We start from the raw sequence: 23,351 nt of genomic DNA on the forward strand, positions 1-23,351 counted from the left end.
ATTATATATTCATATTTTACTATTATTATTTTATCGAAATTATACCATACCGTCCGTGAAACTAAGCAACAATTCACGTAACTGGTGTAATAAATAATTTATGTTATAAATAAAAATATAATTTTAATTAATCTGAACTGAAAATAAATATAGCATATGATCATTATAACTTGTAAGTAATAAACTTATTGATTAGAAACCGGGGTTGCCCCCAACGGTTTCACCTTTTCACCTAGTATTTCCCATGAAATGGCTAGGATTCGAGCCCTCCCACCCCCTTTTTTGAAAAAAAATAAAAATTAAAAATTATTGATTTAAGATAATAATTATAAAAGTTGGTGCATTATTAGAGCTATCATCTCCTTTGATTCATAACAGCATGCGATTTGATTGAAATAAAGCCTATCAAGATTTGTGGATGTATTCAATTAACATCTTTGTGTTCTTGACCGTCCGTCTTTTATTATTATTCGATAAATAAACGAATTACAGTTTAAACTAAATAATAATAATTATTATTATTATTATAATTATTATATATATATTTGAAATGAGGCAACGGTCAATGCGATTTCTGAAACTAAATTAAAATCAAAGAATAATCGAAACGAATACATCCGCAAACCATGCTGAACTCGTTAAACAGCTAAAAAATGGGGAAATTTTGATACATCTTGAATTTTGTGTGGAAAAAAGGGGAAACAATAAAATATTTATCTTTCTATACGTTGAGATTCCATTAACGAAACCTACAAAAATTGCAATGCGCCTGTAGAAAATACATGCATGCTGCTGCCCTCATGAGCTAAAAAAATCCCGCAACAAAAGTATTCATCTGGCAGGCAAGCTTGTGCTGGAAATCCATGGCAATGTATCAGGTGTATGTATCTATACACAATCCTAGTCGTCGGGGTCCATTTCCTCGTCCTGTTCCGATGTGAGGGTAGTGATGGGTTGGCTATTTTGATCGGATTCCACAAGTTCTAAATCCGTGTCATCTTCTGGCGTTTCAGACTCATCAGCACTGTCGTCTTGTGATTCAATGCTGTCAAGACCTTGATCCAATCCTTTGGGGCACTCGTCCTGCCCCTGATACAGAATTTGGAGATTACTGCCCTTTCTTGAACGAACAATCTCAGTATTCTTGAGAGTTGCACATGAGCATTCGGGGATGGGGTGAGAAAGGAAAGACATTGGTTTTGATAGAAGAAACTCCCGCATGATGCCATCTTCTGCTGTGCTTTTGTTTAGGTGTTCTCTGATGGAGAGTGTCCAATTGAGTCGGGGATGGTAAAGATTATCTCGAGTACTATTGATCAGTTCAGTGAGATACTTCCTGGGCAAATGAACAAAAATATGGAAAATGAAATTAGAGAGAGAGAGAGAAAAAACTGCTTAAAAAAACATGAAACAAAATTCAATTAGCGTGCAAGACTGCAAGTATAGCCCCTTGACAACTAAAAGGCAACTTTACGGTTTACCTGTCAGGTCTGTACGTTCTACTTGAAGCCATCTTATACAGGCGGTGTCCCATTATCAAGCCGGAAAAATCTGGCCTTCCACTGCCATCATTGTCAAAACCGGGAAAGAATGCATCAGCTTCTACGGAAACAATATAATCGATAGCATCCCAGAGCAAACGATGCGCTTGGTTTCTTAAATCGTTTGATGAAGGCTCAGGCTCAGAATCCTTCTCAGCAATCCAACCATACCAGCCTTCTTTTTCGTGCCGATAAATAGGTCGGTCAGGAGGTGGAGGAAGAGGCCTAGGACGAGGGCCAGCATTGTCCCATTCTTTTTTCAATTGTTTTGCACTCTGTGCTGGAGGAAACTCAAAAGGATCCAGAGGTACTGGGGTTTCTGGGCCAATGATTTTGGCCAGCTCTGTTTTACTGCACAAAGAAGTACGATCCACTAAGTTGGTGTACATGGCACGCAAAGGAATCAGAACTCTTTGACCACCAAACGTTTCAGAACCTGCCAAATATATTCTTGTTCTTGGAGGGTAACCCAAAGCTCGAAGGAGAAGTCCAACCTACATTATCATAAATAAAACCCAAGCTTTCACCTCAAATATAATCACAACATATTTTTGGTACAATAAAACATAAAAGGCAAATGCAACAAATTTGATCCCATGGTGAAGCAAATGGAAAGGGTTAGGGCTGACATACCGTACCAAAATACCGAATTATCGGCATACCGTACCGAAATTTTTTCGATATACAAACGTTTTTTCGGTATACCGATTATTTTTTTGGTATCTATAAGGTATCAATATAGATTTTTTCCATACCAAAATTTCGGAATTTCGGTATCGGTATGAATTTTTTTCATACCAATATTTTTGGTACGGTATACCGAAAAACCACCCCTAGGAAAGGCCAAACAGACCAGAAACTGGTGGGACTAGAAAGAACCAAAGCCACCATAAGTATTATGAATTACGACCCCAAAACGTTGTCATACCCGACTCGAGACTGAAATTTTAAGTTGCATAATAGAGTACCAAGATGACAAAAGTTCATAATTAACTACAAACACACATAAAAACTAAAGATGAAGGTAACTGCGGTTCCTAGAAGAAACTTGAATGGAGTAAGCAAAAGCACACCCCAAAGTTGCAAAATTACACAAAACAAACATCTTTCTTCTAATACATTAAAATCATAGCGAGCACAGAATAGGTATAGGTCATTAATTATTTGAATTTTGGTCGACTCCAATTGAATTCTATTAATCTGGAGATCGCCCGCAAAATCAGCATACCACTTTTTCTCTGAACCAGAAAAGGAAATTATTATATGCTAAAAAAAAAGGAAATAATTTCAAAAATAATGATCAGCACTTTGAACGATGGTACCTCTTCAGGCATTAATGGGCATGAACCATTTGCTTTTAGGCTGTGTGAATCCACATTTTCTTCTGTTATTAAGCCTTGTTTGATCATCTGTTTTCGCCGGAATTGTATGAGTTCTGTGTGTACATCCTATATAAAAATTTCGCGTAGGTGGTTAGGGCAAAGCTACAAAATAGACTCAAATAGCACTGTTCACTTCTATGACTAATTACAAATGTCATTAAAAGAAGACCTAGAGGCATGCATGGCAGAAGGGAGAGGAAGGGAGGATGATAGAGTCGAATAATAAAGTGTATTTTCTGCCTTCCTACCATTACAAAGTGTGCCTTGTGGAAGTGTAAGACATCAATACAACTGATGACTCCCATTATTACAACATGAATCACCAACTAAAACAGTTTCATTTGCAAAAAAGATTATTGGGTTCAGGAAAAAAAATTGGGTCAAAGATGTCAAATTCACAACTACTTTTTATCATTTGTAATCTAGAAATCATTTGAGAGTCAGATCTGTAAAGGAGCTGGAGTTTTATATTTTGTTAACAGCTTTTGAGCCTAAGTTAGGCGTGGACCTCTGGTCCACTTTTTGTAATTAATATTAGAAAAAAATAAAAATAAATAAAAATCTAGGAATCAGAAATTAAGAGTATGGCTGATGAAAACTAGAGATGGATGACGAAAACATGATTTAAGATATAAACAGACCTGAAAAAGTTCAGCACAACCTTGATATGCTAGGACATCCCTCTTCAAACCAGGATAATAAGCAAGAAATGGTTGGCCTGACCCTCGTAACCTATGGAAGAAAGAAAAACATCGTAAGAGCATAGCCTTATCAAAATATCGTTCTTAAAAGCATATGGATGACATTTGCATGAAAACCATCCAAATTGAATACACGAATTCCAATCTGAAAAATTAATAGAATTATATACTGAAATCAGTATGTATAACAATGCTTTCTCTACAGCAATAGTTAATCCTAATTCATCATACTAAATATCTTATGGAGCCATATGGATGACATACTGCTTTAACATGCAAGGTGCACTAAAGCACACCATTTCTCATGGAGCCATTGGCGCATGACGAGGCGTGTGCCGTGTGGTTTACACATAATCAGCACCATGCATGATTTTTTTAGAATGTGCATTTATAAATGAATTTTTACCACAATCATTTGCAAACTGCAAAAACTTAGGAACTTGAAAGTTCCAACGTTAGACTTGCTGGATTATAAAATAAAAATAAAAAAAATAAAAACTGAGGCAGCATCTGTAAACGGAGAGGGAATGGCCCCCGTCGCCCGAGGACTTGCGCTGCCGTGATGGAAAAAAGAAAGAAAGAAAGAAAACTGTGGTGTAAATGAATTGCAGTGAGAAGCAAAAGAAAGAAAGATCGTATCAAGCGTCAATCGATTAAGAGTTGGGAGTTGAGGGTCACTGGGCTTGGTTTATGAGGGTGGCAATGTTTTATTTTTTCAAGCAGAAACAACCATTTTGGGATTCTATTTTCCTCATTGGGCATCTTGCATGGCTTAAGCCCATTGACAACATCTCCAAAAATTCCAGCCAACTTCGAAATGACTGCTAGTCTTCGATTTGAAAAATTACTAAGCAAAAAATCTCCGACTCCTTTGACCACGTTTATTGGTGAAAAAAGCTTAAGTCAGCCTCTCTGATAATGAACTAGGATCAGAGAACTATTAAGCACCAAATTGACATTTTCTAATTAAAGTAGTCTTTTCTCGCAGCATCAATGAGCTTCCACATGTACGCTCCAGCTATTTTCATGAGAGATTAATTGTGGTCTTACTGCCTTTTGCCAAGGTTACGAGTAAAACAATGAAGAGTCAGTTCCCAGAACTTTGTTAAGCGCCAGACACGGAATTATCCAGTTTGACGCATTCTGCATAAGTTGTTATAACTTATAAAGTTATCGAAATTCTAACCAGGGTGTTAAATCAAGTGATGTAACCCTCCATTCACTACTAGTAGAAAATGTGTGTGACAACATTCGGCACATCGTAGTTCTTTAATATAACAAAAGAAAACAGATTCCCTTAGTTTCTCATAACTAATAACCTTAATTTATTAAAAAAGACATTTTCCACCATAAATCATGAATACAAAGTAAGGGAAAAAAGCCATAGAAAGCAATCACACAACTCACCTCTGCACAATTTGGTTCCCAACTTCAACAATTTCTTCACGGAACTGAAGTGCATGATATGCAACTCGACATCTTAGCCTTTGATACTCAACCAAGCTTGAGGGAAGGATTGACTAGGGAGAAACAGAGAGAGAAAAAATTCCTATTGTAATCAGAGAGAAGGCAAGGTCATAGTAAAGCATCAAAGAACGGGAAACCACAATTATTGCCTCTATGAAATGCTAACGGTATCCATTAACAGCATAGTTAAATGATTGTACTGCCCTGGATATAGATGACAACATTTTTTAGGTATTTACTATCACCATCTCTTGACATAACGAGTTAATTACCCAAACTAGATAGCATAATGGTTCTGGTTATATCAAACTGACCCTTTATCTAGGGTACTAAAGATAGAATCAGTTTGCCATAACTGTGCCCCTAGCCAGGGTTCGTTGGAAGAGCTTTAATGTATCCAGTATCCATCTTGATATCAGTATCTATAGAAAGTAATCATTGTTTCTAAAACCATATACAACTATAGTTGAAGATAAATAGAGAGGATGTGTACCTGTAGGCATCCTCCATCAGTAAGTATCAATCCAATGACCTTAGCACTCTTTAATTTTGGTAAAACATCCTGCAGATAATAATTGGGAGAAGACAACCTTTTGGGTTTAAATATTGGATATTGCTTGCGCTTCCTGCCCTCCATCAAGTCATGAGGTAGGTTTCTTGCAATAATCACATCATTTGCTAGGACTGATATGAATTGTTCCTCATTGTAAAGATATGAAAAACTCTTGAACTTGGAACTGCCACCAAGGTATTTAATTCCAATTAGAATTCATGTAAACACAATTTAGTATTTTTAATCATCCGCCTTCTTTAAAAGTTAGTAAAAACCTGATTCCTTTTGATTGAGTACTTTCTTGAATCTCCGGGATGACAAGAGTAGCATTTAAAAGCCTGGAAACTGCGACCAGATCACAGATCTAGCAAATTACCAGCCCATCAGGAACTTCACATTTAAAAGGAGATAAAAAAAAATTTACAAGAGAATTCGGAAATTACTGAGGCTTTAATCTTCTCAAAGTCACCATGAACTTTAGCATATATGAAACCATTGTTCTGCTCATGTGGAACTGAAACAAGGAAGAAATCGGTTTCCACCAAGTGTCAGAGTAGGGTGGGATTAAGGCAAGTTCTCATTAAATCAACAAAGTGAAACAAATCCCCTCACTACTTTCATTCTTTTAAAAGGTAATAAATTTTCGTGATGAGCTTACAGCCTTACAAGAGTAAATGTAAACAATGCACCTTCGGATGAATGGTCATAGTATGCAACATTATTATATCCAAAACAGTGATTTCAAGCCCCAAACATTTGAATAATAAGCAAACTATCAAAATGGAAAAAAAAAAAGGATTACATTGAGAAACAAAAGCAGAGTGAAAATGGTTGGCCGTTAGTGGTGACATATTGGATATCAGTTTTTTAATAATACAGCAAGAGAAGTGGTAATTTCCAATAGAAATGTGCATGGGAAATTACCAGGATACGGCATACTTCTCGTATTTGCATAAGGCTGCAAGGCCTCCAGAGCTTTCACCTTGCCCCACAGCTTCCTATATCCAGCACCCTTGAGAAGCATCCAAAGAAATTATTAACACGACTTGTCACACAAATTTTTTATTCTGAATTGGTAAAGAATGCCAATTCACGAATTTTATTTACCTTTCTGCCAGGTTTTTCGGGGTAGTTCAAATCCTCGGTAAAGGCCGCAATGGAGCTATACTGCATCATACTGGTGCTGGACTTGGCAAGAAACAAGTGCACCAACAAGGACATAAAAGATAATACTAGTCCACCCAAGGCCGCCCATTTTATTTTGGATTTCATTCTAACCCTTTAAAGCCAGCCAAAATTGATATTTGCTTCCGCTACCCTACAAATCTGTATTCAGAGGAAAAAACACACAATATAAGGCACTATCCCACGGCGTAAACGTTACCACTGAAGCTCCAAAAGTAATACAACTATTTAATTCACTCAACTCCTTCCACAACCGCACACACAAAACAACAATTCCGCTAGTATCATCATTTAGTGTCGATTTTGAAAACAAATATAGTCAAATATTAGCAGGCATGTTGATAAAGATTAAACTAATAGGAAAAAACGTAAATAAACTAGAGTGACAGGAAAGTGAGATTGTTACTGACAGAATGGATCAAACAACACCATGAGACTGGAGCCTCCCAACGAATTATCCACTGTGGCGCAAGTCAGTGGCGCTGGGTTCATCACCAGATCAGGGATCGGCTAATTCGACTCGGTCATCGACTCACCAGCACATCGATTTTTTTGCTCAAGGTACTGAATAAAAGCAAATTGGGTTTCTCCGAAATCACGAAACCCTTTTCCTGTGTATAATTAACTCTTTTTTCTTGGATCGATGCCAAAAAAATTCGTAAGCAGCAAGGGATGTGTTTAGTTGCTGGGATTGGGGTTGGATGGATAATCATATGTTTACAGTTTATTATTCATGATTTTTTGTGTCATGATTTATCGCACTTTCACTCGAAAAAATAATAAATGAAAATAATCATATTACCCAATAACGTATTTACATAACCTACTTTTTGAAATTACGAAAATTTTCAACATTCATTAATGGAAAAATATATTAGTTTATAATTTAAAAATAACGTTTAATTATATATGATTTTTTTTAACTTTATTATTATATGACAAGAACTCTGTAAATTTTGTTATTATATCGGACATCCGAGGACAAAAAGATGTAATTAACTTGCAGAGGGTTTAAAGAATTATACTTTGCACCACTATTGTTTGCTCACAGCTCACTCCATATTGTTTTGATGCATGCATTAAGAATTCATTGTCTACCATAACAAATTTATGAGTAAGTAATTTTTCATAAGTGATTCAAATAGGAGACCAATCTCACAAAATTGGCACGTGAGATCGTCTCATCATTTTGTTTTGATGCATTCTTCGCATTAAAAATTTATTTATCTAACATAACGACTTAATAAGTAAGTCTCTTGTGAGACCTTCTCACGGATAATTTATCCATGAAACCTACTCATATTTAAAATAAAATAATATTTTTAACATAAAAAATAATAATATTTTTTTCATAGGTGATCATTCGTCGGTCTCACGTGACTTTTTGTGAGAATTTATATAAACATTTTACTTTTTTAAAACAGTATCCAAAATTATATTCAGACCCCAAAATACAAAAAATAAAATTAAATTGATGTTTCAGCACATAATTAGTTGAAAATGATTGTTTTATCATATTTGTGATGAATCATCAAGGTTTCAAGTTTAAATTAGGTAAATATGGATGAGTTTTATGAGTTAATACGGGCCCTCAAAAAGTAAGTAAATATGTAATTGCATAGGATTATTAATATAATCTTATACTTATCATAGCAAGTAAACGCAGTCTAATAGTAATCGGCTACCCGATCGGATATTTCGGATAGCATTTTACTACCCAAACTTGATCCGACTAATCATATATCGAGTTCGATTACTACCCGAACCCAACTGAAAAATTGAACTACCTGATATTTGCACCCGGTCAGGTTGGTTCGGTCGGGACCCAAACTACCCGATCCGATTGCCCACCCGGCCTACTCACCGTATCACAAGAAAGATGCGTATTTATCTAATATGTGCTCAATATATCACTTCACAAACAAATAATATCATTGATATTATACAAATAGAGTTCAAAGAAGTTTAAACCATAAACATTTAAAATTTGAGATGATGCTTTAGGGTTTTCTTTTTTCGAAAACACCTCTCTATAGAGGAGACAATGTCTTGCATTTTTTTTTTCAAGATTCAAAGTGAAGGAGGAGGACTTGAACACGAGCCTACAAGAATTGAAGCACATGTAAGATCAGTTGGACTAATAAGTAATAACCCATATCAATTGCATATCTTGCATATTTTATGTTTATCATTACTTGAAACTAGTATTCCACCTGTGCGATACACAAAGTGTTATTTTTATGTAATTATTGTCAAAATTAGTAAATATGAGTGTTTGAATAAATAATTAAAATATAAATAAATTAAGATTGAATTGGATTAAATGATTTGAAATCTATGAATATAAATGTATCTTCATTGTTCAGATAACTTTAAAGAATAAAATAAAATTCATCTTGATATTTATTACACTATAATTGAGGTCATCACAACGGATTTCAAATTCTTAGAGTATTGGAATCAATTTAAATTCATTGTGGTTGGAGGTATTTGACAGAGTTTATAAGTTTTCTAAATTTGTTTGAAAAACTATTAGAAAACAGTTTTAAACGGTTGAAATAAGCTATTTGACATCTTCTAAAATATTTTTATAAAAAAATTTGTTCCACCCCTATTTTTTTTAGAAATATCTTATTTTAATATTTTACTTATTCATATTATTTTTGTATATTTAAATTTTTTTATTTCCTCAGGGATTTATTTATCCAATAATTATAAATTTGATGCATGCAATATTTGTATTATATACAAAAACAAAATAAAAATTTTTAAAATTTTAAAATTTTTAAAGTTGAAATAGAAAAATAGGAAAAATAAACAATAAAAATAAATATAATAAAATATAGATACATAATATTTTGATAAGATAAGTTACATTAAACTATGTACAATTAGTATAAAATGTTCTTTATATTAACAAAAATTAATATATAAAGTGTATAAAGTTAAATAAACAAAAACAATTATAAGTATGATAATGAAAAAAATTTAAAAAATAAAACGTATATTTATCTATATTTAAAAAAAATTTAGATCAAAAAATATATCACTCAAATCATAACATTATATTTTCTTGAATATCATATATTATATCTATCTATAGTTTTGATTTCAATTATATATCATTTGAATTTTAAAATTTCATGATATATACTATAGTTTCTATTTTAACATTATTTTCAGCTTATATATATATATATATATATATTTAGATAAACTAATATTACTTTTTTGTTGAATATTCAATATTATATTTATATATATATATATATATATATATATAAATTTAGATAAACTAATATTATCTTTTGTTGAATATTCAATATTATATCTATTTAAAATTTAAATTCGATCACATATTATTGTATTTTTAAATTTAATGATAATTGTTTACTATTTTTTGAAAAGATTTTTGGAGAGAAAAGTTTTATGTTTCTATTTTTAGTACACTTTCTGATATATATATATATATATATATATATATATATATATATATAGAGTTTAACTTCAATCGTATTTTTATCTACATTCTAAAATTATTAAATTAAATAATATATCGCTAATAACATCATTGAATATTTATTGTGTATATCTATATATGCATGTATACAAACCAATCATCCTATTAAAATTAAATGTTACATTTTATTTGATAAAAAAAACTATTTTAAATTTTTTACAATTGTATTTTATGTAAATTTAAAATTTCTGAATTAAATAGCATATAACTAATAATATTATGTTTTTTGAATATTTGTTGAGTAGGTCCTGCCTTCAGGTGCTGCACTCCCCATATCCCTTGTTATGTATATGTTGGGATCGGTTCAGAGGGTAGAGGGGGGGTGAATACACTCTGAAACTTTTCTTCTTCTTCTTCAAAATGATCAAGTGAGGTTTAGTTCACTTAATCTGTTTTCTCAACTTCTAAAACGGTTTGAACAACTTAAATAGTGCGGAAATAGTTCAGAGGTTTTAGTGATGCAAAGTTTATAATGCAATGTATGAGCAGAATGTAAGATAAATAGCAGTAAAGACTAAGGCACGATTTATGGAAGTTCGAAGGCTTAATCCTTCTACGTCTCCCCTTCTTCCACTTAGGAAGGAATTCACTAGAAGACTTTGGTTATTACAACGTCTTGTAATACACCCACTTCAGACTTAGGACTTATCCAATGCCTAATCCGAAACTCCTAGATTTACACAGATAAGATTCTCAGTTCTTATCAGACTGGTGGAAGCTTTCAGAGTAGCTTCAATTCTCTTCAACAATGAGTATAGTTGAGTTGAGCTTCTCAAACTGCAGAGCGGTCGAGAGGCTTGAAAACCCTAGGATGATCCTTGACGATCAGATATGTGAACTGTAGGCGAGGGTTTATTTGAGCAGCAAAATGAATGATCTTGTAAGTGTGCTCAAGTATATCAGATGAGGACTTCTGATATTATTCAAGTGATTGAGTTGATTGAGATTTTTCTGAATTGCTTGTCTCTCTTTGTTGTCTACCCCTTTCTCTTCTTTTTTTTCTTGAGCAATCTTCCCTTTATATAGGTCAATCATCAACGTCTTTATTTTGAACGTTCTGATGCTGCATTGAATGCACATTTAATGCTCATAAATGCATTGATGATTCTGCATGAAGATCTTACACTGCAGACACTTTCAGGGTCCAAAACTGGAATAAACGGTCGAATGCTTTATCTGTAGTCATTCTGTGTTTTTGCCATTTTGGTGCAACCTGTTGTCTCGATTGCAGGAGTCAACATATCTTCTGACACGCCGGTTCTGCTTTTAATAAAAGATCTTGCAAAGAACATCTTGTCACAGGTACTTGTCTTGAGATATCCTGATAGGCAGTTGGCATTCTACCTGTAGAGATATTTGTCCTCTGCTGGTTTGAATAACCAGTCGATAAGCTTGTGACTTCAACCGGTCGAGAGACAAAGGCGGTTGACAAGCTTCCGGTAGATAGATTTATCCTCTGCTGGTTTTGATAGCCAGTCGATAGGCTTGTGACTTCAGCCGGTCGAGAGACAAAGGCGGTTGACAAGCTTCCGGTAGAAGTTGTAGTAGATTCCTGAAATACAATGGTTGGCAGCACATTCCTATACAATGAGTTGTTGTTTGTTATCACCAAAATATCGGATTCAACAATTTCCCCCTTTTTGGTGATGACAAAACTTAAGTGCTCCAAGAACAATATGAAAGCATTAAAATGAACTTCATTGAGAGAATGAATTTCATTAAGTACAATAAGCATTTTTATTACACCTACAGAAAAAAAATAAGATGCAGCTGCGATAAGTAAAGAAGAGATAAGTTGTTCATCTTTTGAACCAACTGGCTCCTCCTGACCTATCGCCTTCTCTTCTTCTTCTGTCGGCTTCTTCTTTTCTTCTGGACTCTTCTTCACGTCTTCTTGCCTCTGCTGCTCTACGTTGCTCTTCTTCCCCCTTTTTGGCATCACCTTGGTTGAGTCGAAGGATGACCTCAGTGAGTTGAGTGCCAAGGCAGGCTTGCATAGTGTCTATTTTTGCATCGATTTGAGCAAGTAGAGTGGCTTGCATAGTGTCCATCCGATCATTCAACTGCTTATGAAGGCGGTTTTCGGATCGGATAACTTGTTCGGAGACGGTAGAGAGCGTGTTGATTTGAGTGCGATGATGATTAGTGATCTCTGTGGACAGACGAGCAAGGTCTCGAGACACGGTCTCGAAATGCCGAATCATCGTCTGGCGTGAATTATCGACCGATAAGGATGAGTTTGTTATGTCTTGAGAGAAGGACCTAACCGTTTGCATGAGCTCATGAAGCCGATTTATCAAGGTATGATCTAGAGCTGCGGCCATGGCTTCAATTAAAGAATCATCAGTCTGAAGCATTTGCCCTTCTGGGTCATTTCTTGGTGAAACCGGGCTAGACTCACGATGATGTGGTGCGGGTGAACTGGCTGGAGAGCTACCCGATGGACCTTCCAATAATGGTACAGTTGGAGATGTAATAGTTTCGACTGCAGCCAATATGGTTGGTGGAGTACCAGGATCGGCACTTGGTTCATCCATAATGAGATCTTCCATAAACTTTTCAGTAGATGGAGACGGTTGAAGTGCTGGATCAGCATCAGTCACTTACTGTTCTGGAGATGCAGGTGATACAATAGTGCTTGATATCTCCGTTGGGGGCACTGTTGCTTCACTACTGCAAGGAGCCTCTGTCACAGAGGTGACAGGTATCTCTTGTGCAACCACTTATAAAACATCTTGTGAATGACCGGGAGAAGTGTGAGCGGTCGTCACTGGAGAGGAGTGAGCAATCACAACTGCTTCCGGTTGAGTAACTGCTTGGACTGCGGTTGAGGAGGGGTCGACCGATGAAGATGCTGCCACATTCGATCTTAGAGCAGATGATTGAAAGAGGTCAGCAGTGATGAGATCGGTCAGAATCCCATCTGAAGAAGGGAGAGCATAGACGTCTTCTTCACCCTGATCTTGAGTGAGAAGGGTTTTCATCATCACTTGTGCTTCCAGCACATAAGCTTGTAAACAGGCTGCTGAAGCTGGTGTTTTGACATTGTTGAGAGCTTGGAAGTGCTGAAGTAGTTGAGTGATTTGTCGTAGACTATCCTGTAGTCCAGTCAAAATCACAAAGTCATCGGCAGCGGTAGGACTCTTGGATTTGAAATTCTTGACACGCTCATTAATTAGCAGAGATAGCAGGCTTCCTCGAAGCTTCAAGTCTATGAGATGTCTTCTTCCCAGAGCCTCCACGATGTCTTCAGTATCAGCAAATAGAAGCATCTTCTGCTCAATGACGTTTAGAGATTTCCATTTAGGAAATATTTGAGCGAGTGTCAAGTGAGTGCGGGAGTGATGCCATCTGTCAAAACGTTGTAGATGACGCTTGACAGTACGGAGCACGTGAGAGATGATCATATTGAGTTCTATCGTAGCTGCTGGGTGAGCCTTGGGTGTGTAGATCATCACACCTTTCCCTTTGTCTTTGGGATCAGCTAGAGTGACCTCAGGAGCTGATGAGGCACCTTCCCGGATTATCACACCCTTTGTAGGACGAGGAGCAGTAGAAGCAACAACGGTAGTAGTCTCGTCCGTTGGCAGGGTAGGAGCAAGTCCAGAAAGAGACTTTAGCTTCTTGTGCTGCCTCTTCTTCTCGCCTGCAGGCGTGGATGACACAGCTGCTTTGGAGACCGAAGGGGATGACTTGCTGAAAGCTTGAATCAGTGGAACATTCTCACGTGATTCATCTTCAGAGTCAGATTCGATGATCAGTTGACGCTTGGCAGACTTTTTGGTATGGACTGGTTTGGCCACGACCGGAACCGTTGAAAGCGGTTGAGGGATAGCAATAACCTTTGCGGTTGAGGGCAAGGTGTCGACCGCAGTCTCTTTCTTGTTCAGGAATTTGAGAATCGTAGACTTGTTGAGCCATTTGGTGGGATGCAGAGGCTCAGTCTTGGAAAAGTCCACTCCAAGGACGCCCAAGATGTGGCAGATTTGCAAAGCAAATCCCTCGGATTGCCCTTTGCCCCTGATCATTTCACATAGAATATTGAACAGAATGTCTGACCAGTTTATGTTGATCTTGGAGGCAATACAAGCCATGTATTGAAATTTCTCCAGCGTCACCTTGTCGTAAGATCCAGCCTTGGCCAGAAGATTCTTGGCCACGATATTAGTCAGTAGCCTGAATGGAGCTTTGAGAGATGTCTTCTGGGCCGGCAGTTTGATCGGAGCATCAGTAGTTGAGAACTCCTTCAACCAATAAGAGCAGTTACCATCTGGAAGATCCGTGCATTTTGTCAAACCCCTGGAGGGCAGATCAAATGTGCTGGCGAAGAACTTCTGATTGAAGGAGTAGACCTCTGTCTTGATCAAGCATTTGATAGTCCCATGCTCGATTTGAGCGGTTGCGAAGAACTCCTTCAAAACAGGCAAATCGCAGATGGCGCTGCATTCCAGAAATTTCTTCAGTCCAGAGGCTTCAAGCATGGTGAAGACCTCAGATATTCCTGCGTTGTTTGCCTTAACAACGGAATCAAAGTTGATTGCGAGGCAAGTCTTCTGGATCGACATGATAGCTGTAGATAAGAACTCGAGCAGAGAGTAAGCAAAATCTAGAGAGTAATTCGATGATGCGTTTAATACAATATGAAAGCTTTTAGCAAAGGTGAAAGATTGATATACGAGTATAAAGAAGTATATATAGGAACCTATGGGCCATAGGGTGATGTCATGAAAAGTATTTTTGAAATTCAAAAAGTTTTGAAGAGCATAATCACGGCGCCCAATTAATGTCATTTGGTTCAAAGCACCAAGCTGCTAGTACGAAGCCTGTCAGAGACTAGTTAAAGGCGGATGATATGCCAATATTTATGGCAACGTAACAGCTAATCTATTAATGTCATATTGACAATCATTCCCCCTAAACACATGCATACTAACTTAAATCTACTAAGCCAAGAATATTTCGAAAATATGAAAACTTAGCGTCCGGTAGAGGCTTGGTGAATATGTCTGCTGCTTGCTGATCGGTAGAGATGTATTCCAGCCTGATTTCCTTCTTTAAGACATGATCTCGGATAAAGTGATGCCTGACATCAATGTGCTTTGTCCTAGAGTGCATCACTGGATTGTGAGTGATGGCTATGGCACTTGTATTGTCACAGTAGATTGGAGCTTCACTCGACCGGATTCCATAATCATTAAGCTGCTGTTGAATCCAGAGTATTTGAGCACAACAGCTGCCAGCAGCGAGGTATTCTGCTTCGGCGGTCGAGGTAGCAATTGATGTCTGCTTCTTACTTGACCACGAAATTAGTCTATCTCCAAGGAATTGACATGTGCCACTAGTACTTTTGCGATCAATTCTACAACCTGCATAATCTGCATCTGAATAGCCAATAAGATTAAGATTTGAATCTTTGGGATACCAAAGACCTACATTAGTAGTTCCTTTAATATATTTAAGTATTCGTTTGGTAGCAATGAAATGAGATTGCTTAGGTGCAGCTTGAAATCTAGCACATAAACAAACTGAATACATGATATCCGGTCGACTGGCAGTCAAATAGAGCAGTGAACCAATAAGGCCTCGATACATGGTTACCTCGACCGGAATTCCCCCTTCATCTTTATCAAGCTTAATTGATGTACTCATGGGGGTAGATACAGTTGAGCATTGTTCCATTCCAAACTTCTTTACCAATTCCTTGGCATACTTGGACTGATTGATGAATATTCCAGTTTCAAGTTGCTTCACTTGAAGTCCAAGAAAGAAGTTTAGCTCGCCCATCATGCTCATTTCAAACTTCTCCTTCATCAGTTTAGAGAACTTTGAGCACAACTTGGGGTTAGTTGACCCAAATATAATGTCATCAACATAAATTTGTACTAGTAACACATGATCACCTTTTACAAATTTAAACAGGGTCTTATCAACCGTTCCAATTTGGAAATCATGTTCCAGTAAAAATTTTAGTAATGTGTCATACCAAGCACGCGGTGCTTGTTTTAATCCATAGAGAGCTTTGTCAAGTTTATAGATATATTGAGGATGAGTAGGATTGACAAAACCTGGTGGTTGTTCAACGTACACCTCTTCTTGAAGTAGACCATTGAGGAATGCAGACTTCACATCCATTTGATAAACTTTAAAATTCTTGAAGGCTGCATAAGCAAGAAAGATGCGGATTGCTTCTAGTCTTGCAACTGGCGCGAAGGATTCCTCAAAGTCTATGCCTTCTTCTTGTCTGAATCTTTGAGCAACAAGTCGAGCTTTGTTACGCACAACAGTGCCATGTTCATCGAGCTTGTTACGAAACACCCATCTAGTTCCAATCACATTTTGATTTTTCGGTCGAGGAACTAGATGCCAAACATTGTTGCGGGTGAATTGATTCAACTCTTCTTGCATAGCTTCAATCCAGCTGGCATCTGATAGAGCTTCATCTATTTTCTTGGGCTCTACCTGAGATATGAAAGCTGCATGCAAGAATTCATTAATCATTTGACCACGTGTTTTTCGAGGAGCAGAAGGGTCACCTATGACCAACCCAGGTGGATGATCTTTGTTCCACCTAAAATAATTCCCTAAAGGGTTGTCATCAATTGGTTGATGAACGTCCTCGTTTACTGGATCATCATTGGCTGGAGGATTGTTATCAACCGGTGGATCCTCTTCTAGCCTTGTTTGATCACACCCGGTAGAGGGAACTGGATCATCCTTCTTTGGAGGATATAGATCACTGTCACTCTCTTCCTGTAGATTTGTGTTTTCCAGTCTATGACTCAGATCATTTATGCTCCCTTGAGTTTGTTCTGTACAAAGAGTAGATTCATCAAAAACAACATGAATGGTTTCCTCGACCATTAGTGATCTTTGATTGAACACTCGATAAGCTCTGCTAACGGCTGAGTAACCAATAAAAGTTCCTTCGTCTGCTTTGGCATCGAAGGCTGTCAAATGGTTTTTGCCATTGTTGTGGATAAAGCAATTGCACCCAAAAATTTTGAAGTATGAAATATCAGGTTTTGTGCCATTCCAGATCTCATATGGAGTTTTGTTAAATCGTTTATTAATCATAGATCTGTTTTGAGTATAGCAAGCTGTGTTAACTGCTTCTGCCCAAAGCCTTTGAGAAACATTTGAATCAGCAATCATAGTTCTGGCTGCTTCTTTTAAAGTACGGTTCCTTCTTTCAGCCACCCCATTTTGCTGTGGGGATCTAGCAGCTGACAACTCATGCTTGATTCCCTGATCATCTAGATAAGTCATAAGAGTGGTGTTTAAAAATTCAGTCCCTCTATCACTCCTGATTCTATCTATCACAGTAGATTGTTCATTTTGCAAGCGTTTAAAAAGCTTAATCAGGTGAGGTGCAGTTTGATCTTTTGAAGAGAGAAAGATGACCCAAGTAAATCGAGAAAAGTCATCAATAACAACAAGAGCATATCTCATTCCCCCTATGCTTCTTACTGGTATAGGACCAAATAGGTCCATGTGAAGTAAGTCTAAACATTTGGAAGAAGACATACACCCTTTATTTTTAAAGGTTGCTCTCACCTGCTTTCCTAGTTGACAAGCAGGACAAACTTTGTCTTTTATAAAATCTCCTTCGGGCAGACCAGAAACCAAATCATGCTTCCTCAAGTTAAAAATGGACTTAAAATTTAGATGATTTAACCGCTTATGCCACAACCAATGTTTATCATGATGAGCAGTAAGACAAGTAGGTGAAGAAATATGTGAGCAAGACCAGTTTACCTTGTAGGTGTTTAGGTCTCGTACACCGGTCATAAGAGTCTCACCTTTGTCATTTTTTATGAGGCAAGTGTGTTTGTGAAACTCGACCGAATGATCATTGTCACATAGTTGACTAATACTTATCAAATTATAGCATAGTTTGTCAACAAGTAACACATCTTTAATAATGATGTTACCATGGATAATCTTACCCTTACCCACGGTTTTACCTTTGGAGTTGTCTCCAAAGCTGATCTTTGGTCCTTTGCACAACACCACTTCTGTTAGAAGTTCTGGATTCCCTGTCATGTGTCGTGAGCAACCGCTATCTAAATACCAGGTAGTGTCCTTGATAGAAGTGGTTTTCTCGCCCGTTTGGACTTTTAGTACCTGCAAAGAGTGAAGAACTTTTGGTACCCATATCTAGTAGGGTCCAGGTCGGATTAGCCCTTTCGGGACCCATACCTGGAACACCCTTACAGGTTTGCCCGTGTGTGTGTCCAGAAATCTGTGCGGTCGATAGGCAGTAAATGTGTGTGCTTGTGAGGTTGCTGTGTGCTGCTTGCCTTTTTGATTTTCATCAGTTAGCCTGTACCTCTTTTGAACTGGCCTGCAATTAAAGTACTGGTAAGGCTTCTCCTTTGACCATCTTTTCTTAGAGTAGTTAGACTCATTCCATGGCCTTTTGAAATTAGATTGGTTTCCCTTTCTTCTTTCATTAGGTTTTGGTTTGATCCAAGTTCCTCTTTGATTAGAGGTCTGGGGATCCACATATCCCAGCCCTCTATGCTTAGAGCTTCGTTCGTTAGATACTTTCTGATTTTTGTCAAAGCTGCACTTATCGTGTTCATATATCGTGCTGGACCTGACAAATCTTATTTTGTTAAGATTGCCTTTGTCCAGGCTTGACTGAATACAGGATTCCATAGACTGTTCATTTGTTCCAAACCCTAGACCGGTTTTATCATGTACCGGTCTTTGGATTTCTTGAATCTTGTCAATGGTTACAGAAGATTTATTCCAAGCCTTAATGGTTTCAAGTAGTTTTTTATTCTCAATCAAGGTAGCTTGGAATACTCTTTTCAAGGTGTCGTTCTCAGTAGCCAGCAAACTTAGCTTGACCTTAAGACCATCAAGCTCTTTTTGCTGCATGCAGCTTGATTTGCTTGACTTATCTTTTAGGTCAGCTCTTTCTGCCTTTACTTCCTCGAATTCCTTGGATAATGCTTTGTATTCATTAGCCATTTCGTGTAAAGCAGTAACTAAATCACTGTGAGTAAATTCAGGTGAGCCAAAGTCAAATACCTCCTCAGCTTCTTCTTCGATGTCGGCCATAAGGCATTCCACTTTTTCATCATCGCTGTCATCTGAAGAGCTTCCGGTATTGGAGTTGTCAGAGTCAGACTCAGCCCACTTGCTTTTGCTTTCGTCTGCTACTAGAACCCTTTGGTCTCTTCCTTTTCTAAACGTCCTTTTATCCTCCTTACCCCTTCTTCTTTCGGAGAATTGCTTCTTATCATTGTTCTTAGGCTTGGTGCAGTCTGCAATGAAGTGGCCTGACTTGCCACAGTTAAAACAAGTAGGACCATCCTTTGTATGGTCCGATTTATGATAATTTTTAAATTTAGAATTGTTTTTACGCATAAATCTACCAAATTTCTTGACAAAGAGTGTCATGGCTTCATTGCTGATTTGCTCAGCTGATCTCTTTGGAGCTTCCTCGACCGGTGGACATATCACGGTTGAGGTTAAGGCCTTGGTTGGTTGAGAAGTAGATGGTTCATCTTCTGTTCTCATGTTGAGCTCGAACTCGTAGGCTTTGAGATCTGCAAAGAGATCATGCAGTTCAACCTTGCTTAAGTCTTTTGACTCTCTCATGGCCACTGTCTTGATCTCCCATTCTTTGGGTAAAGCTCTCATAACCTTCACAGCAATTTCACGGTTAGTATAAGTTTTACCTAAAGCAATAAGATCACAGATGATACTACTGAACCGTTCATCAAATTCAGCCATGGTTTCCCCTGGCTTCATTTTGGCGTTGTCATATTTTTGAATGGCCAAAGTGAGCTTGTTTTCCTTTGTCTGGTCATTCCCTTCACATAGCTGAGTGAGCTTCTCCCAAATCTCCTTTGCTGTGGAACATGACTTGATTTTGCTGAACATATTCTTATCCAGTGTTTTGTATAGGATGTCCCGGGCCACATTGTCAAGATTGGCCTTCTTTTTGTCCTCAGTGGTCCACTCAGCTCTTGGTTTCTCAATCATTTGTCCTGCACCATCGGCTAGAGCTGGGTTGACCTTCATAATTTTGATAGGACCGTCTGTTATGACATATAGCATGTCATCATCCTGTGCTGCAAGATGTGCCTGCATGCGAATTTTCCAATCATCATACTCTTCTTTAGAAAACATAGGAATTCTGTTGAAAGAAGTCATGATTTTAAAACTTCAGATCAGCAGTTGAGAAAGGAACCCGCTCTGATACCACTTGTTGGGATCGGTTCAGAGGGTAGAGGGGGGGTGAATACACTCTGAAACTTTTCTTCTTCTTCTTCAAAATGATCAAGTGAGGTTTAGTTCACTTAATCTGTTTTCTCAACTTCTAAAACGGTTTGAACAACTTAAATAGTGCGGAAATAGTTCAGAGGTTTTAGTGATGCAAAGTTTATAATGCAATGTATGAGCAGAATGTAAGATAAATAGCAGTAAAGACTAAGGCACGATTTATGGAAGTTCGAAGGCTTAATCCTTCTACGTCTCCCCTTCTTCCACTTAGGAAGGAATTCACTAGAAGACTTTGGTTATTACAACGTCTTGTAATACACCCACTTCAGACTTAGGACTTATCCAATGCCTAATCCGAAACTCCTAGATTTACACAGATAAGATTCTCAGTTCTTATCAGACTGGTGGAAGCTTTCAGAGTAGCTTCAATTCTCTTCAACAATGAGTATAGTTGAGTTGAGCTTCTCAAACTGCAGAGCGGTCGAGAGGCTTGAAAACCCTAGGATGATCCTTGACGATCAGATATGTGAACTGTAGGCGAGGGTTTATTTGAGCAGCAAAATGAATGATCTTGTAAGTGTGCTCAAGTATATCAGATGAGAACTTCTGATATTATTCAAGTGATTGAGTTGATTGAGATTTTTCTGAATTGCTTGTCTCTCTTTGTTGTCTACCCCTTTCTCTTCTTTTTTTTCTTGAGCAATCTTCCCTTTATATAGGTCAATCATCAACGTCTTTATTTTGAACGTTCTGATGCTGCATTGAATGCACATTTAATGCTCATAAATGCATTGATGATTCTGCATGAAGATCGTACACTGCAGACACTTTCAGGGTCCAAAACTGGAATAAACGGTCGAATGCTTTATCTGTAGTCATTCTGTGTTTTTGCCATTTTGGTGCAACCTGTTGTCTCGATTGCAGGAGTCAACATATCTTCTGACATGCCGGTTCTGCTTTTAATAAAAGATCTTGCAAAGAACATCTTGTCACAGGTACTTGTCTTGAGATATCCTGATAGGCAGTTGGCATTCTACCTGTAGAGATATTTGTCCTCTGCTGGTTTGAATAACCAGTCGATAAGCTTGTGACTTCAACCGGTCGAGAGACAAAGGCGGTTGACAAGCTTCCGGTAGATAGATTTATCCTCTGCTGGTTTTGATAGCCAGTCGATAGGCTTGTGACTTCAGCCGGTCGAGAGACAAAGGCGGTTGACAAGCTTCCGGTAGAAGTTGTAGTAGATTCCTGAAATACAATGGTTGGCAGCACATTCCTATACAATGAGTTGTTGTTTGTTATCACCAAAATATCGGATTCAACAGTATATATATATACTAGCAAAAAAACACACACGTTTGTGTGTGAAAACTACATAAAATACAATAATTGAAAGAAAAATTTGAGTGAAAAAAAGATGAAAAGACATGAAATGTTTTATGTTTTTATAATAGTGGTGATAAACGTGAGAGAGAGGCTGAGAAAGTGGATAGTGAGAATGAAATATTATTTTTTTATCCTTCTTGTTTTTTTTTTTTTTTACATTTTAATTAATATAATTAGGGGCATTTTAGGATGTTTACATTAAAATACCAAATACAGTTACTATGAGTCCCTCTTCTTTTATTAAATAGTAAGATATATATATATAAAAGAAACAAAACACTTTATTAAGAACAAAATTAAATTTTGTTTCATAATGAAAAATATTTTTTTTAAAAAAAAACTCTATCGTATTTTTATAAAAAAAATCAAAATATTAAATTTTGTAAAAGTAATATTTTGATTTTTGTTTTTAATTCAATCATAATTTTTATTTAACAAATATCATGTACAATGACATTTACAATAATAATATAATGAGATTTTGTTATTTTATCGTGATATTTTGTATTTAATATATCATGATATTTTAATATATTAAATTCTTGTATTGAATTTTTTGTGTTGTAAACTTTTTTGTACAAATTTCGTTTTATTTTTCAAATCAACCAACGCTAATAGCCAAAATTAAATTTTGTTTGATCACGATAAAATATATCTTAATTTTTAAAATTAAATCGTATTTTTATAATTTATCTATATTTTAAAATTTTTAGATCAAATGTTTTATCATTTATAATATCATTTTATTTTTTGAATATTCAATATTATCTCTATCTATTATTTTAAATTAAATAATATATTATTTGTATTTTTAAATTTTATGATATCTTTACTATTTTCGAAAATGTTTTTTGGGCGGGAAAAATTGTTTTATTTATATTTAGGTGAATTTTTTGTTTTTATATATACTAGTATTCCCACCTGTGCTATGCATATAATGTTATTTTTATGTAATTGTTGACATAATATGTGTGCTTGAATAAATAATTAAAAAATAAATAAATTAAGGTTGAATTGGATTAAAGGATTGAAATCTACGTATATAAATATATTTTATTGCTTAGATAAATTTTAAAAAAAATTCAACTTGATATTTATTACACCACAATTGAGGTCATCACAACAAATTTCAAATCTTTAGATTATTGAAATCAATTTAAATTCATTGTGGTTGGAGTGGTGTTTGACAGAGTTTACATTAAACCTTTTACAATTAGTATAAAATGTTTTTTATATTAACCAAAAATTAATATATAAATTATATAAAATTAAATAAACAAAAAAATTATAAGTATTATAATGAAAACAATTTAAAATTAAATCGTATATTTATCTATATATTAAAAAACTTTAATCAAATAATATATCACTCAAATCAAA

The 23,351-nt window shown here is 36.3% G+C and overlaps 1 protein-coding gene across 2 annotated transcripts; it reads right to left on the reverse strand.

The window, feature by feature from the left end:
• Positions 1 to 595: 595 nt before the first annotated feature.
• On the reverse strand, positions 596 to 7,589 carry LOC140880767 (protein EMBRYO SAC DEVELOPMENT ARREST 30). 2 transcript variants are annotated; one of them, XM_073285505.1, is made up of 11 exons: positions 7,240 to 7,589; positions 6,752 to 6,970; positions 6,569 to 6,656; positions 6,088 to 6,158; positions 5,920 to 6,008; positions 5,585 to 5,828; positions 5,032 to 5,144; positions 3,565 to 3,655; positions 2,864 to 2,989; positions 1,482 to 2,035; positions 596 to 1,336 (listed from the first exon to the last, which is right to left on the reverse strand). In XM_073285505.1, exons 2-11 carry the CDS (start codon positions 6,914 to 6,916, stop codon positions 901 to 903), a joined length of 1,977 nt encoding a protein of 658 aa, XP_073141606.1. In that variant the 5' UTR covers positions 6,917 to 6,970; positions 7,240 to 7,589; the 3' UTR covers positions 596 to 900. The 2 variants fall into 2 exon arrangements, with proteins under 2 accessions (XP_073141606.1, XP_073141607.1); XM_073285506.1 differs by having other exon boundaries at positions 7,236 to 7,589.
• Positions 7,590 to 23,351: the final 15,762 nt, after the last annotated feature.

Source organism: Henckelia pumila, chromosome 2 (assembly GCF_033568475.1).
Source record: "Henckelia pumila isolate YLH828 chromosome 2, ASM3356847v2, whole genome shotgun sequence".
Classification (NCBI taxonomy): Eukaryota; Viridiplantae; Streptophyta; class Magnoliopsida; order Lamiales; family Gesneriaceae; genus Henckelia; species Henckelia pumila.